The 17,400-nt window shown below is 39.6% G+C and overlaps 1 protein-coding gene across 1 annotated transcript; it reads right to left on the bottom strand.

The window, feature by feature from the left end:
* Nucleotides 1-153: 153 nt before the first annotated feature.
* On the bottom strand, nt 154-7,499 carry LOC102307374 (stomatin). The gene is made up of 7 exons (XM_005941366.3): nt 7,276-7,499; nt 6,386-6,495; nt 6,072-6,144; nt 3,596-3,678; nt 3,249-3,452; nt 1,813-1,947; nt 154-1,259 (listed from the first exon to the last, which is right to left on the bottom strand). The coding sequence occupies exons 1-7, from the start codon at nt 7,334-7,336 to the stop codon at nt 1,071-1,073; spliced, it is 855 nt and encodes a 284-aa protein (XP_005941428.1). The 5' UTR covers nt 7,337-7,499; the 3' UTR covers nt 154-1,070.
* Nucleotides 7,500-17,400: the final 9,901 nt, after the last annotated feature.

The raw sequence follows: 17,400 nt of genomic DNA, 5'->3' as shown, positions 1-17,400 counted from the left end.
CTGAACGAAACTTCAAAAAGTTATTCATGTGTCTGAGGTTTATTTTTACAGAAACAAATTCATTTAAATTACAATGAAAACTGGTAAACTGGACAACAATCAATCAAACAGTCTTTAGAGAACACAGCAGCACAGTGTTGTCCACTGGTTGTGTTTCCATATGTATCAAAATTCCCTAAATGTCACTATTGTTACCACAACAGAAACCTATACGACTTACTAAAGTAAAATCGAACAACCTTTCCCTTTCCTAACAAAGAAATCTTCTGTGTGGCAACAGCAGAACAATAAACTTCATGTTGCTGTAGGCAAAAATCACTTCTTGGTCAAACAGTCCAAACATTTATGTTAAAAGTAGGAAAGCAGAACAACAGATTAAAACAGGACGTGTCATTTTCACAATATATAAATTCAAACATGTTTAAATATTTACACGCTGAAAGAAAGAATATGATCAATTATAACTCATTTTTTCAGCTTCCTGATACTTGGACACTTTCTGAAGCTTTAAATGAACAAACTTGCAAATAAATAAATAAATAAACAACTTAAAACAAAAACTAAAGAAAACTCAATGAAATAAATAAAACTTCAAGTTAAAGGTTATGCTAAGACTAAAAACTCATACTACATATTATTATATATATGTTATATAATATATTGAATCAGTGGTCATTTATTGGCAGACACACCAAGATGACTGCGGGGCATTGCCACTGCTGGCTCAAGCTACCCGCTCAGCTGCCAGAGCACCTGAGGCAAAGCAAATATTCAACTCCAGCTCTGATAAACAGAGAATATGCTAAATTTCACAGGTTTGTAATAAAGGGTAAATTCTCAAAGAAGGCCTGTGGGCTAGGAGATGATACCCTAGATTGTGTCACTTTTTTTCTTTGATTATAAAGTTGGAAAAAAATAAAAAGAAGTTATAAATTAAACCTATGTGAAAATAAGCTGGCTGCTGTCAGATGTAATGACGGTGAGGCAATGAAGTTGATTACACATGTATATGTGCTCAGTGATGCATGCTGGGAGTATGTGCATTTCTTTTCTTTTTTTTAGACACTTTCTCATGTATTGACGAATTTCGGCAAAATCTCCAGTGGAAGTGCCAAAATGATGGTGGAGTTCTTCTCTTCAGCGATGGTGTTCAGGGTCTGAAGGTAGCGCAGCTGCAGGGCTGACGGAGACTCTGCAATCACCAGGGACGCCTCCTTCAACGCCCGCGATGCGCTCATCTCCCCCTCTGCTGCGATCACCTTAAGAGGAGAAACAGGAGGGAAGAAAATGAAAAGAGCGCCTTGATCTCACAGCCCAGTGGAAGAAGCCTCTACACCCACAGTTACGACTATTCTTATTACAAAATCTTGCAGAATTCCTTTTTTCTGGGTTGCGATAGATTTCTTGTTTTATTTGTAAATCTCCTTTAAACCAATTTTTAAAATCTCCAATAACCTATTGTTTAAAAGGATTAGACCAGTATGTAACCTTACAAACTACATAAATCTCCCAATGTTACTTTTTTTTCCTTTTTATGAAATTGAAGTGTAGAAAAATAACAACAATCGATAAATGCAAAAGAAGGACACAGGAAACTGGAAGGCAAAAAGCTGAGTGCTATTTGAATACTTTCAAAATAGGTCAGTGTTTCCCACACATTAGGAAATGAATGGCCAGACAATCCACTTGATCTTATTTTGAAATTCAGTTGCTGCTAATTTGCAGCATTTCGTCTCTCAGATGGTCCTCGAAGACATTTCCCTTAAAAGACTTGTGTTTAGACAGTGATATGGAGATGTAGAACCGCCTTACCTTGGCTCGGGCCTCACGGGTGGCCTCAGCCTCAGATGCCATGGCTCTCAGTAGCTGAGGGGGCAGTTTCACATCTTTGATCTCCACCCGCTCCACTTCGATTCCCCAGTCATCTGTGGCATTGTCCAGAGTGACCTGAGGAGACAGCCATGCAATATACCGTTTGTAGTACCACATCTGTAAAAATAGAACGTATGTTTAAAAAACCCTCAACAACAATAGATTTTATCGCAAAGTTTTTAAATGAATGAGAAGGATGTCCCTCATCTTTCAAAGTTTTACATTTTTCAGAACTGTCCAGCAGATGGAGCTGACAGTGGTGACACGTTTCTCTCACAAAGCAGAGAAACAGACACACATTTTACATCTACACACTGTCACACACTGCATGTCTATTTTTACATTTTATGAGCAAAAGAATTCATGAAAAAGTGTCTATTGGTCATTGTTGATCATACTATGATTATACAACTCTTCTGAGAGTGGAAGCTGTTACTGCTACAAAGATTTACCAGTGGGAATTTTTGCCCATTCATCCAGAAGAGCATTTGTAAGGTCAGACACCAGTGTTAGACAAAGGGGCCTGGCTCACAAACTCCATTCTAGTTCATCCCAGTGGTATTCAGTGGACTTTCAGTCAGCTTCTTCAACACAAAATTCATCCAACCATGCCTTTGTGGACTTTGCTTTGTATACTAGGGCACAGTATGTAACAAAAAAGGTCTTTCCCCAGGCTATTCCTACAAAGTTGGAAGCATAGAATTGTCCAAAATGTCTTGTTAAGCTGAAGCAGTGAGATTTCCCTTAAGTGGACGTAAGAGGCGCAGGCCAAACCCAGCTAAACAATCCAACGGCATTGCTGAATTCAGCGAGTAAGAGGTGTGGTCACAGACATTTGTCCACTTCCTGAAGTACCTCCTGATCACTGTCTCTGTGACTCTGAATTAGAAATAAATATTTAATCATTTACAGCAGCTCAGCATAAACTGGAAGTAAAAGTTTAATGGAAAAAATAAATAATTAAATTCTAAAGCAAACTAAAAGCTGGACTCGTCATAGAAACATGGGATTAGCTAAGCTTCACTCAGTTTACAGCAGTTTGTTAGTTTAACAGTAACACACAGTTCGGGTGACAGCTGCATTATGCACCTGGTAAACAAGGCTCAGAGCAAGATGGCATCTCAAAATGCCTTAACAATGAGCCAATAGAGACAGAAGGACTTCACAGAGATGAGGGAATACCTTTTGGATATACCACATATAACAAATGTGTAAGGTCATACCCTTGGACACACCCTTAGAGTGACAGCTCAAAGGCTTATTGGACAATGTAAACGATGTAAAAAAAAAAAAAAGTAAATTTTGGAAGTATATAATTATTTCTTGCATGTTTTGGGGTCACAGTTACAGCTAAGAGAAAAGCTGAAGGAGTTTACCTGCATAAAATGTGCAATGTGTTCACAGTCAGACAGAATCTCTGCCAGGTTCTTGTTACTCAGAACATTCCTCAGGGTGGTTTGGGCCAAAAGCTGCGTAGCAGCATCTGCATTACTGACATTAGCCACGGCCAGAGTAGGATTCTGGACCCGGTAGTAGACCAGGCCATCAACACACACTGCCACAGAGTCTCTGGTCAAAACCTGAGAGAAGAACAGTGTTTACACAATACTGTGTAATAAGCTAAAAAACTACAAATAAAATAACTACGCACAGTTATTATTACATGAGCTGAATTCCAGTGAAAGTAATCTGCTTAATGTAACTGGAAGGGTGCATGTCGTACCTCTTGTGGTGGGATGTTAAAGGTGACGGTGCGCATGTCCACATTAATAAAACTGTCAGTGCACGGCAAGACGAAGAACAAGCCTGTGGAATCACAAGAATGCAAATAGTTTCAACAAAGACTAACGCTACAGTAAACACAATAATGAGGAAGCTTCCTCACAAATGTTTGAAAAGACCAGGATGAATGAGATCCTGGCAGGAGGCCAAGTCAAGCTCTTGCTTTATGAGACTGCAGCTGTACTGACAGCAAGGCAAAGCCGTGGATATTTGCAGCTTTCATTAGCCTGTTTCAAGTCACTATGATTGAATTAGTGCATCAAACAATACTAGTGAAATAGACATGTGCTAGGTGTGCAATCATTTAGCAAACATTAACACCACACCGGATAGAGAGTGGTTGGATGCCATTCCTGTCAAGATATTGTAAATTTAAATGGTGAGATCACAGACATCTGTTCAGGAGGGGCAATGATGATAACAACAGTCTCCCCGTGCCACTTCCACCATGAAATCTGAAGCACTCTCAGTCAGACAAGTAAAAAGGTCCCAGTTGGTCTAATACAGTCTGAAAAACATCTTGTGATGCACATAAGCATGTTTATCGATAAAAATCTCAGTTTCAGGCAGAATGAAAGATTTTACAGTAAACTTTCTTTGTGAGCCCGTAGATAGAGAAGCCAAGAGTTGCAGGTTGCCGGTGCTATTATTAACCCCATGTTGTCATAAACTCAAGCCCGGGGCTCTCTGAGGAGCCACGTTTCAGCATTTTGAGAGGACACTGCTTGGTTTTTAGATCTAGTACAACAAGAAATCAAAGATAAAGAGACAGTGAGTTGTGAGGTGTATGCAAATTGTACCTCGTGGGAGTCTGTATTTTTTACTTCTATGCTTCTAACAAATCTGCTGCCATTCAAAACACAAGTTACATAACTGATCGCATGGATAAGGCATTCAGAAAAATATGCTGTAGCGCTTGAACAGCTCTGTGGGTGCAGGTTCCCTCGGGCCCCTGTGTGAGGCCTGAGTGAACCTGCACCCATGCCCACTTTGTCTGTGGTCTTGTTGCTATAAAGCCTACCAAAAAATCACATTTTAATTTTTAGCTATGACATGCCTTGTGTCATTCTGCCCAACAGCAGGAAGAAAACGCTCCTGTAAACACAACACAACAGGACCCACTGCCCCCATGCTTCTCTTTGATTCTTCCTATGGTTTTTTTTCATGGTTTTAACAACACAAATATTGGACTGTCAATCAGTGTCTCAAAAACTACACTATGGACTGTCACAAAATAGTAAGTAACACACATTACGTGCCCCCTCCCCCAAAAAAAAAGAGAAATCCTCAGGATTTACTGGAGGAATTGGCACTACATTTGGTTACCAGATGATGCATGGTAATGTTTCTGTGATCCCCCAAAATGAAGTTGGCTTTTGCGACTTTGAGTCGAGTTGTTTAAAAAAACATTAAGTGGATTTCCATGAAATTTGGTACACGCATTAATATGCCCCGAGAATCAACAGCAATTGCTTCTGTGATTTCATGACTCTTTTTGTCATCTGGTGCCATCATCAGGGTGCATAATTTGCCCAATACTTTGCTATATGAACAAAACGGATCATGCATCTAATCAGTACTTTCTTCACGCCGGCATTTTAACAACCACACTGTAATGACACTTGGATATACATTATGTAACTTTTTGCGCTCCCTTGCAGACTGATAGAATTAGAGGTTTTTGTAGTAAAGTAACCGCAACCAAACAACTGGTGTGCTCTACAAAACAAAGGGTGAAAAAAAATGTAACTCAACAATACACATCATATATGAAAAATTTATTTTTAGGTCAATCAGTCCAGTGACTGTGGTCAGCTGTGTGACGATGGGTAAGTTTCCTACACTGTTTGTCTGAATTTAATGCAAGAAAAAACCCTCCAATTTAAAGCTCAGCTGATAAAGGTTTAATTGAAAACTATCTAGTGGAATGCGGGGGCAAAAAATCTAAACTAAATATGCCACTTTCCTAGCCCTGTATACTTTATCACAGTGCATTTCCTCCTTGAGTTTCTGGGTTGCCATAGCAACTGATGTCATTAAGTCTGCCAATAAAAGCAGTAATCAATATTAAATTTATTGACTGCATCTAAAATAACGGACAATCTAAATCGCTGGTAACAGGACACTGACTAGTGCTTGTTCTCCTCCCGCCCCTTTGAAGCAGCTCTGTATTACGGTAGCTACAAGTGAGCCACTGAAACACTTAAACAAATGTCCAACAACTGACATTTGCAAAGAAATGTCAGGACATTTGAATGATGATCCATGCAACCACAGCTGAGCTTGAAAAATATATTATCTATGAGTTAAAGACTACTAACATTTCAATAAAGGAACTGTATATTTAGATGACTATTTAAAAAAAACACACGATGGTGTAATAAAAAGAGAAAAAGAAATAAAACATGACTTCTTACCTGGTCCTTTGGCTCCTCCTGACAAAAGGCGCCCCAGGCGAAAAATAATAGCTCGCTGGTACTCCTTCACAATCTGTATACAGAGAAAAACAACCCCAAGGTCATATATAATATGTAAGTAAGTATGAGTAATTTCTTTTTCTTGCACCTAGATATGGAGGTATTCTTATGCATGCTACTTTTAAAAAGAAATGAGTTTTCCTGTAAAGTAAAGATGCATTTTATCTGGGTGAATGGTAAACAACCATGCGTCACCAGCTTTTAAAAGGTGTTTCTAAAATAAAACAAATAGCACTGTAATTTAAGTAGCTGACCACAATACACATCCATATGGAGATGGGCAGAGTAATCAGCAGGAAAATGAGGGAGAGCCCAACCAGAATCCTGCCACAAAAGCCAATGTCAGTGTTTGTGTTCTCCAAAGCTGGGGAAAGAAGACAGACAGCATGATTTCAACTGGTTTGTACCAACTATGAGAATATATTAATGCATAGTGAATCTTGTATATTTGGACATATCTGCATGTATATTCTTCTAGATGCTAAGAAATTATATTTTAGATTTTATTTTTATTTATTTTATTTTTCAAAGGTAAAATGGAAGGGAAAAATCCTAATCTATTTGGCCCTATGTGAAAAAGTAATTGCCCCCTTTCAGCCTTTCAAATAGTTGAATCAAGAAATCCCTTAAATAGAACCTGTCTGACAAAGCAGGTAAGCTAAAAGATCTAAAAAAACAAACAAAAAAACAATGCAACATGCCACAATCTAAAGAAACAAAGTGATTGACATCTATCACTCTGGAAAGTGCTCCATTTCTAAAGCTTTGGTACTCCAGCAAACCATTGTGAAAGACGCTATCAATGAATGGAGAGAACTTGTAATGTTAATAAATCTTCCCAGGAAGAGGCTGCCTACCAAATTTACTGGAAGAGCACGGTTAAGGTGTGAGTGGAACTTATTAACGGCTTATTAACGGTCAGAGCTAGCTAGCTCGTTTTTTTAAGTAATGATCACTAAAAAAAATATGTACTTCTACCAACATTTAATTAGAAATTTCACGCTAATCTAAAAGTAAAACTTTCAGCTAAGTGCCGACTTAAAGAAAAAGCCAAATAACTCGGCTGGGCCAAAGTTCACTGACTTTATGAAGCCATCTCTGTCCAGCTATCAGTAAAAGGGGTAGAAAATTAAGCAGCCGTTACCTAACTGCCGTTCGCGACTTCGGGCTCGTTTCATTTCAGCATCTTCGTTGTCGTCAGCCATAGTCCCGGCCAAATAATAAATAACTAACAGTGACAGCAGGAAATGATAGCGATATATTGATTCACTATGGGCGACAGCCAGTTAGTGCGAGGTGACGTTTACCCAAGTTTTTACTTGCAGTAATCTGACGCAAGGGGGCGTGGCTGAGACCAGCTCCATTCCACGTCCTGGAAGACCCCATAACTGTAGAAAACATTGGAAAAACCACCCGGAGAAGAGAACGAGGAAGTTTCATATTCAGTTCACTATTGTTCATGCTATACAAACGTCTGGAGTCACTTCTCATTTCTTAATGTTTTGCTAAGAAATGTTTAAATATATGTGGCAAAACAAACTGAGTATAAGGTGAACAAATCAAATCAAATCACTTTTATTGTCACATCACATGTGCAGGTACATTGGTACAGCACATGTGAGTGAAATTCTTGTGTGCGAGCTTCACAAGCAACAGAGTTGTGCAAAATACAATAATGTAAACAAGCAAAATACAAGAATGGCTACATCTGAAACTAATAAATATATGTACAATATATAATAGTATATGCATTTCTGGATGTGTATACTAAATATTTTTCTACTGTGTGTGTGTGTGTGTGTGTGTGTGTGTACACATATTTTACAAATTAAATAGAGTAAACAATAAATAAAATATATAAAAATATACAGAGTTGAGACATGTGCAAAACAGTGGCATTACTGTACAGTATGGAGTGCATAATGTTAAAGTTCCAGTAGTGAAGCTGAGGTGTCTATGACGTGTTCAGCAGTCTGATGGCCTGGTGGAAGAAGCTGTCTCTCAGTCTGCTGGTACGGGACCGGATGCTGCAGAACCTCCTTCCTGATGGAAGTAGTCTGAACAGTTTATGGCTGGGGTGACTGGAGTCCTTGATGATCCTCCCCGCTTTCCTCAGGCACCGCTTCCTGTAGATGTCTTGGAGGGAGGGAAGCTCACCTCCAATTATCCGTTCAGAGCACCGCACTACTCGCTGGAGAGCTTTGCAGTTGTAGGCGGTGCTGTTGCCATACCAGGTGGTGATGCATCCAGTGAGGATGCTCTCAATGGCACAGTGATAGAAGGTCCTGAGGATGCGGGGGCTCATGCCGAATCTTTTCAGTCTCCTGAGAAAGAAGAGGCGCTGCTGCGCCTTCTTCACTGTTTTGTTTGTGTGTACTGACCACGTAAGATCCTCAGCCAGATGTACACCAAGGAACCGGAAGCTGCTCACTCTCTCCACAGCAGCGCCGTTGATGGTGATGGGGGTGTGTACTTCTCTGCACCTCCGGAAGTCCACTATCAACTCCTTTGTCTTTGCGACGTTGAGGGTGAGATGGTTGTCTTGACACCAGTGGGTCAGGGCGCTGACCTCCTCCCTGTAAGCCGTCTCATCACCATTGGTGATAAGACCCACCACTGTAGTGTCGTCCGCAAACTTCACAATGATGTTGGAGATGTTGGAGTTGGAGTTGAACAAACTGAACACAGTTTGTTTTAATTACCTCGAAAGTCAATATTTGGTGTGACCACAGTCATTCTTCACAGTCTGAACTTTCTCAGGAAAGCTTTCCAGTATTTTCTCTAAGTGGTCTTCAGGAATAGTTTTCCTAGTTTCTTGGACATTCAGAGCTCTCCTTTGGATGTTGACTTCCTTTTTTAAATTTTTCTGTCAAGATGATGCCAGTAATGTTGAGTTCCGCGCTCTGGGGAGGCCAATCCATCATCGACTTTCATTGTGAGTTTCTTCTATCCAGGTATGTTTTCACTGCACTGACAATGTGTTTGGGACTGTCACACTGAAAAAAATGAAGGCATTGCATAGTGGATCAAAATCTAAGAGTACTTTTCTGCATTCAATACTATCAATTTTATCAAGGTCCCCAAACACCATAGGCTTTAAATGAATTACATCACAGGACCTCTTTGCGTTTTACAGATTGATGTAGACGCTCACTATTGCACCTCTTTCCTGACCTCTTATGTACATGTCAACAATGATCTGAACCAAAAATTTCAAGTTTGGATTCATCACTCAATAAGACCTGCTAATATTTGGTCGAGTTCTTGTGCAATTTGGCATACCGATACAATCTTTTCCCTATTGCCCTTCCGTAAGACCTTCAGATTGTGTTTATTTGCTGTAGAAAGTATTTTATGCCCGACACTTTTTCTTTTGTTTTCTACTGGTTTAATTTCAAAAGAAACATTTTAGAGAGTCTGAAAAAACATTGCTTAAAAATTAATAGGAATAAATAAGAAAAAAATTACAACAAATTATAGGTCCTTGGAAGCAAAATATAAAGATGTGAGGAGTGGCTCAAGACTTGTAAAACTAATTTGATTGATCTGTCCTGACTTTGTCATTCTTATCCCTACTGAAGTCTCATTAAAAGAAACAAAACATGTCAAGTCAAACTGAATGTGTTCAGTTCGATGGGGAGATATTTATACTAGATGTATAAGCATCGCCTCTGATTTGAAACAAAAAAATTCTCATATTCTAGACTTTCACACAGATCAAAGTATCCTGTGACCACCAAAAGCTAATACTTAACTTTTGAGTCCAAAGCATATTTGACCCAATATTTATACTGTATTTCCAATATTATACTGTTTGCTTACATTTTGAAGCCTAATATATAGCATTAATGATGTCACAAATATGTGCTAGACTTAAAAATGTGCATGTAGGTGTTGACATCTGAAGCTGAGATGAGGTGAGTTGAATATTTAAAAAAAATGGCAGAACATTTAAGTGAGACATTGAGCTCAGTGCTTGGAGCTCACATTTTTTATTTAAGATGGTCTGATACACCAATAGACCTTGTCAGACAATTCAACTGCAAATGAGCTTAAAAACATTATGCAGTCTGCACCGCCTCATGAGGTTAAAGAAAGATCAGCAAGGTTGACTTTCTTATGGCTTCCTCACATACAAAAAATGTAGTGGAAGTAACAGTCTACTCCATAGGTGTCAAACTCTGGCCTGTGGGCCAAATTTGGCCCGCAGCCTAATTACATTTGGCCCGCGAAGCCATACCAAATTACTGTTAGAGCTGGCCTACTGGTATTATACAGCTAATATATATATTGTTTAGTATTAAGCTTTGCTTGTTCCATATTCAGTTTTCCAGCAAAACTTATTTGAGTCCATAAGAAAAGATTCATTCTTAAATCTGGAGGAAGATTTTTTTTTTCAATAAATATTAACGTTAGCTCGCGACTTTGTTCCAGTTTTAAATTTTGGCCCACTGTGTATTTGAGTTTGACACCCCTGGTCTACTCAGTGTGGCAGCTGGAGCCTATTTAAATTAACCTGCTATTTACAGGCTACTGTCGAGGGTAATGCTAACAACTGAAAGTAGCTTCCATTAATAACCCAGGCAATGAAATATTTTCAGTGAATTTATGCGACAGCAGTCAGAGATTTCATTCCACGTTGACATGATAGCGTCACACAGTTGTGGCAGATTTGTTGGCTGTGCATGTGAATCTCCTGTTCCATAAAATCCCAAAGATGCTCTATTGGGTTAAGATCTGCTATTTGACTGCAGTAGCTTTGTGTTATCCTTCTGGGAACAACCATCAGAAAATGTGTACACTGTGGTTTGAAAGGAACTGACGTGGTCAACACCAATACTTAGGCAGGCTGTGGTGTCTAAATAATGCTCAATTGATAAAAAGTGGCCCAAAGTCTGCCACACCATTTAAACCACCAGCAGCCTGAATTGTTGATACAAGGCAGGATGGATCCATACTTGTATGCTGTTTACACCAAGTTCTGATCCAACCCCCCAACTGTTGCAGTAGAAATCGACAGTCATCAAACCAGGCAGTGTTTTTTCAATCTTCTATTGTTTGGATCATTCTCTGTAAGCCCAAGCAGCAGTTATCAAGCAGCTAAACAGGTGTACCTGATAAAGGCACACCTGTTTAGCTATTTAGCTATTTAGAGTCCTCCACCTGACGTGGTTCAAGTGTTCCAGTGTTTTGGCATTGTTCTTTCATCAATGGAGAACATTTCTGCCAAGGGCACATCTGTAAATACCTGATTACAGCTTCTCCAGTAAGCCTCTTCTCTACTTGTTACTGTTGCCTCCAGAGGCATTTTAGAAAGTAAGACATGCTTCAAAATGACATGAGATTGATTTCCAGGTTAAAAAAAAAAGCAACCATAAAAACCTGTTGAATACTAAACATTAGAGTTGGTCAGTCTCTGTAGGCTGGAAGACTACCTATGTACCAAAAGGCTATTGCAGGGGCCCAGGTTTGAGTCCTTTCCTGTAAGCTCTATTGTTATGTTATAATAATATTAAAAGGCAAAAATAAATCCTAAAAAAAACAAAACACAAACAAATAAAAAAAAAGACTAGACTGCACAAGCCACCAAATAATTGGAAAAGGTTTTATCCACAGAACACTTCTGATATAATCTGTGGCTGAAAGAATCATTATCTTTATGCAGTTAATCCTGAATTTGGCACTGAAGTTTGCTTACTTTATTTTATTATCTTTATATTCATTTTAACACTGCTACACCTACGAGTTCAATAATGAAATGTTGAAGGATGTGAATGCATCGAAACTGGGATTTTTTTCTTTTCTTTTGCTCTAAATCAGAATTAATAATTATCAAAGAAAACGGTATTTTGAGGAAAAATTAATAGGCCACGGTATTTTAAATCCCTTTACAGATCCCTACAGAACATGCACAAATGAAGATAAAGCCATCAGGATTAAATTTTACAGTCAGTAATGAAATACAAAATTGGAGCAGATTTAGAGCGTATAGACCATATGTAGACACCAGTTGACGAAGTGCTAGTGTATTTTTTTTCTTTTGGATCAATCCTTATTTGTAAGCTCCTTCAGTATTAACACCAATCATTTTAGTGACGGAGCTGGTTGTTGAGTTCAGGTGGTGGCATGCACAGAAAACCCAGGCAAAGTGCAATTATCCTGGGGAAAACTAAGGGATGGTGGCTGTGCATGTTGCAGTGGTCTAGAGCTCCACCTCACCTAATCCTCTTTTAATTAGGGTGAGAGAAAATGTGGAACCCCTCCTGGATTAGTCACAGCACATTGACAAAGCACCAAGCTGGGACCAGTGTACAAGACTGGTGGCCAATGTGGCCAGTTAGGTACAGCTAAGACCCTCTCATGTGTGAAAAAATACCCCTCCATCTCCCCGAGGCTACCTGGGCTTCGGGCTTCCTGCAGCTGAAACCAAAGTGTCTTTGGTCTCTGGTGAACTGGGAGGATAAGTTACAGCATATGATTCGCTCATTTCCAATCCTTCCCCCATTTTCACTCTCACTTGATAGGCTATTCTATCTGCAGCCAGACTTGCTCCCTATTATCCACCCTTTTTGCTAATCCTACAGGGTACTTTGTCCTCCTCGTTATCTTTCCTCATCCCTAACTATCTCTCTTCATGCTCTATCTGCCCATTTCTCAGTCTCTCCTTTTCTTAGCCAATAATGGAGGTTCAGCCTCATGCCGATGGGGATTAAGGTGAACAAAAGAATCAATTAGGATCCAAATAGTCCACACAAGTACTTGAAGTGTCTAGATAGGGCTAACATTAGCTAGTTTGATGTATCACAGTACAAAGAAATGTGATCAATTATAAATTACAGAGAGCCACATCAGCATCCTGCAGACTTTATCCAAAATGAAAAGTAGCAGGTGTAAATAAATGTTTTTTTAAAACTTGTCTGGAAATGTTACATTTGATCCTAGTAGCACTGTTTTCTTCAAATAAAAATAAACAAAAGTATAAGGCAAAAGTATAAGACTAGAGACGTTTGGTAAGCGATTTAATAATTGACCACTAGGGGTCATTGAGGTGGTTCCTCATCCACTGTGTCACTATTAGCAGGCAGCCACACAGAGCAGTGAGTGAACTGTTATGACAAAAAATGTGCTGGATGTAGAAGTGAATGGGCAGATATATGACTACAAAAACAGCTGGCAAGTTGTTACAATACAAACTGAGGCGTCAAACATAGGCTGGTGCAGCACAAACAGAAAAAAACTGAAAGCAGAGCATAGTTTGTCTGACGCACTGCACAGGAGAATTGCTATAGACCTCACTGTACAGAGGATCCTCTTATTGATATATGGATATTTATGTAGTTTATGCCAATATATCTCAGGAATAACACTGATAAGGAAATGAAAACAGCTTTGGATTAATAACATGACTAGACAGCAGTCATTATATTTTTCCATAAAGAATAATTTCACTGTCTGATCCAGTCAGAATAAAGTATTTCAACTTGTTTCCAGCTATTTATATACCCATTGGGGCATCAGTTGTTTTATGTTTGAATGCAACAGTGATAGACAGTTTCAACATCAACTCAGAATTGCCAGAAACGTCATGACTGAACATAAATACGTAAATAACGACTTTAATCAGTTGGAATGTTACGACCCTCTCTGCTAGGCGACAGGAGGGGATAAACATACACAAGCCCTCTCACAAAATCAGAGTAAATAAGGGGTTTTATTACAAACAAACTGAAAACCGACAGGGCTGTTCAACAGACCACCGGGGAAACAATTAATACACAAAGAAAAGAACAGGCAAGAGTAAAAGCTAAGGGTTAACTAAAGTGGGCAGCAAACACAAGAGTCTAATAAAACTAAGGTTAGCTGTATATCAGGTTACAAACACAGTTCAACTATAAGGCAGCCACTGCATGTTCACATCAGCACAACAATCCCCCACAGTATGAAGACTCTTCAGCCTTTTTATACTCCCAGGTGCATACAATCAGCCAGTCAATTGGTCTCGGAGTGTCATGGGATCTCCAGGCAGCCAATCGTCTGCGAGGTCTGGCACACTGTGATCTGCATAAAAGAAGGCTGGCACAGGACTCCCAGCAGCCAGTCATCCACGAGTCCTAGCACACTTAGATTTGCATAAACACAAAAGGGTAGTCTCACTCTCTCCAAGGCCCAGGGCCGTAACATGGAAAAAAAATGAGGACCAGGCATTGAGCTGATAATTCACTCATAGAAAAATCCAGAAAATAAAATGGAACGCGCATTTTAAAAACTGATCAACAACCTCTGCGATACTGTGCACACTGAAATTTATTTATCTTATCCTGTGATGGACTAACCTGCCCCAAGCCCTGTGTCAGCAGGGTAGACTCGAGTTATATGTAGGAGAAGCCAAAACAAAGAAAAATCAAAATCATGTGGTTCAAAAATAATTACTTACTATTCTTCATTTTTCTGACCTACTTTTAATTCTGTACTCCTCTAATATCACTATAATCCATACATCCACATATATTTTAGTTTTCCAACAAAAACAATCAGCACCTAATAACAATCAAATTGCCAAACAATATTAGATGGAGGTAATTAAATGCTTCAGCAACTGCTAAGCCACATTTTTCCTTATACTGTCTAAACTCATGACTGCTTCCTAAAGGTCACCTTGTTTCTTTTATCCAAAAAAAGCAAAGACTGATGAAATGATGTGAAGCAACCTTGCAACATTCCCATTATAAGATTAAACCATGATGGAGTCATATATTCTTGTCATGACTTGGCAGGCCGCTTCATGTGTGATGAACATTTTTGACAATGAGTTATTACATCCGTTAAGAAAACTCTAACAAAGTATGATGTTTAATTTAGAAGCTTTTTTAATGCACTCTACATAAGCATCACACAGTCAGTGTTGGTGGGCTAAATGGGAACATAAAAGCAGAGATGGCTCAAGCCGAAGCAACGAGTAGCACACTGGACAAACTTCAGTGGACTTCAGCTCTTCCTGCCTTAGACCCGATAACACTGGGTGGCAGTGTGTACCTCTAAACAGGAAAGATTTCACCTCCTGCCTCCAGCAGAGGAGCTCAGTCTGTGAGAGGCACTGAGGTTTGACCACTCTGAAGCTTAACTGAGGCAAAAATATTCCACAAAAGACCTTACCACAGGGTCCGAGTCTCTATGAATTAGTTTTCCTCACCTTCAAAATACTGGTAAAAAAATAGAGATTTTTGTGACATATTATAATCGATATGCCGTACTCAGGGCTGGGCAACACATAATCGATATACAAATATACTCCACTGTACTGTTTAATCAATCTTTTAATCTACATAATATTAGAAATCTCAAAACTTCTGCATTTCAGACTTATTTACATACAATGTTTGTCTCATTTTATTTTTTCTTTTGTTTACTGGGAGCAGATTGGCATTAGCGGCAAACAAAAATGTTAACATTTTGTACAGACAGCACAGAAACTAATTTCCAATGCAGCTTAATCTCTCAAAGACTTGTAGTGAGCTCTTCCATATAAGCAGTGCATTATTCTCTGAGCTGGAGGGGATTTATCAAGTCTGCATGGAAGAGCAAGTAGGGTCAATTATAAAATCACACTATACGTTTTTTCCTCTTCTTTTTTGGGGGGACGGGGGGAAGGGGTCTGTATATAGTTTCAAAGAATCAAATGCAATATGATAAAAAAGAAAAATCTATTTACTTTTGTATATGTAATACCAGATTATCCTGGAAAAGTCTGCAAATAAGCCTCGAACACACGAGTTTACTCCAAAAGTTGACAGCGAAGATGGAGGTCACAGAGGTCACGGTGAAGATAAGCTGAGAACTTGTAAATCCTGTCAATCTGTTTTCAAATTACTGCAGTAACAGCATGCGAGGTGTTGTTTCCGTGTATTATGGTAATGTAATAGTTGAGGCAGGCCTTGGTCTGCAGCTCCTGTTTGTTCGCAGGTACTGCGCTTGCTGCGTTTGGCATTCTGCTCCACTTCTCCCACTGAAATGAGTTCTCTCTCTCTCCCTCTAAACTTACAGAGGATGTGGCGCCCACACAGCTGTTCTCCCCTGAGCTGGCGTACATAAAACATAAAAGGCGAGCCTATATGAAAAATGCACAGAGCGCTGGAATATAATGTGCTTGATACCCTGCTGCTGTCGGGCAGGAGAGAGATAAAGAGAGAGGCCTGCCCTGGATAGATTCCTTTTCTGCAAAATTCGTTTGACTGCAGGCTTGGATGGATGCCTGTGCAAACATTTACTCACCACGCTCAATCCATGGATCACATTACAAAGATTGATTGTTCACTTGCCTCTCACCCTCCACTGTTTCATTGGACAATGTGAAATCAAATGGGATTTTTTTATTATTTTTTTGAAAGAGGAGTATCTGAGGGGTAGAGTTGTTATGCACAGAATAAGTGCTTCTCGGGGAGATGTGAAACGGGTGCGTGTGTTTTCGAGCAAATTCCTCCCATTGTTCTTGTGTATTCCAGATGAATTGAAATGCTGAGTGCCAGACAGTGAAAACAAATCAAAATGATTGTTCGAGTTGAAAGAGTGGCACGTGGCACCTTGTTTCTCTTCCTCATGTCACCTTGTAAATTAGCTGAGCTGCCGTGTGAACTTGTATGGCAATTAATTTGTGACACGCAGGTGATTCGCTACCTACCGCTGCATGATTGCAAAGTTCACTAAAAGTGAAATTATAGACGGGGAACACTGGAATTGCACGCACACTCTTTGGAGAATTTGTAGTCCAATTAAAGCTCAGCGCACAAACACTGCATCGGTGTGGTCGTGCCAAACCATAATCATCATTTCAAGCTATTGCCAAATATTGACTCAGTTGTTTTTAGGGGCCTCTGGGTACTGTATCAAGAAGCCTAACTAAGAAAACAATTGTCCAGGAGGCAGGGAGCAAGGAGTGGAAACTCATAACGACATAATCTGAAAATGACTCTGGTCCCTCGGTGCGCTACAGAGAACCAGATCGAAACAGACATTACTCTCAGTTCAAGGTGACCCGCAGCTTTTACCCCAGTGTTTTCCAACCAACTACACCAGCCAAAGCGAATCAGACACATATAAGATGTGATTCAGTGCGGCACGCACACGTGCTCCCCCAGTGTTTTAATCAATAGAAAAGTGAAAGCAGGTAAAAATGAGCACAGACACGACGGGAGATTCTTAGTGTTGCTGTGTCAAAACTGCTCGAGTGAAAGTAAACAGCCGAGAACAGGTGGTTTGACCCCAGAGATGAAAG

This window comes from Haplochromis burtoni, unplaced genomic scaffold, assembly GCF_018398535.1.
Source record: "Haplochromis burtoni strain Fernald_Lab_line unplaced genomic scaffold, NCSU_Asbu1 Contig_298, whole genome shotgun sequence".
NCBI classification, from domain to species: Eukaryota; Metazoa; Chordata; class Actinopteri; order Cichliformes; family Cichlidae; genus Haplochromis; species Haplochromis burtoni.
The sequence above is the reverse complement of the archived record's forward strand: the minus strand, read 5'-3'. Positions and strand labels throughout refer to the sequence as shown.

Coding starts and splice junctions, on each gene's coding strand:
- LOC102307374 (XM_005941366.3), bottom strand. CDS start 7,336: ATGGCTGACGACAACGAAGATGCTGAAATGAAACGAGCCCGAAGTCGC. Junction 6,496..7,275: donor AAGTCGCGAACGGCAGTTAG/GTAACGGCTGCT, acceptor TTCTTTCCCCAG/CTTTGGAGAACACAAACACT. Junction 3,679..6,071: donor AGGAGGAGCCAAAGGACCAG/GTAAGAAGTCAT, acceptor GTGATTCCACAG/GCTTGTTCTTCGTCTTGCCG.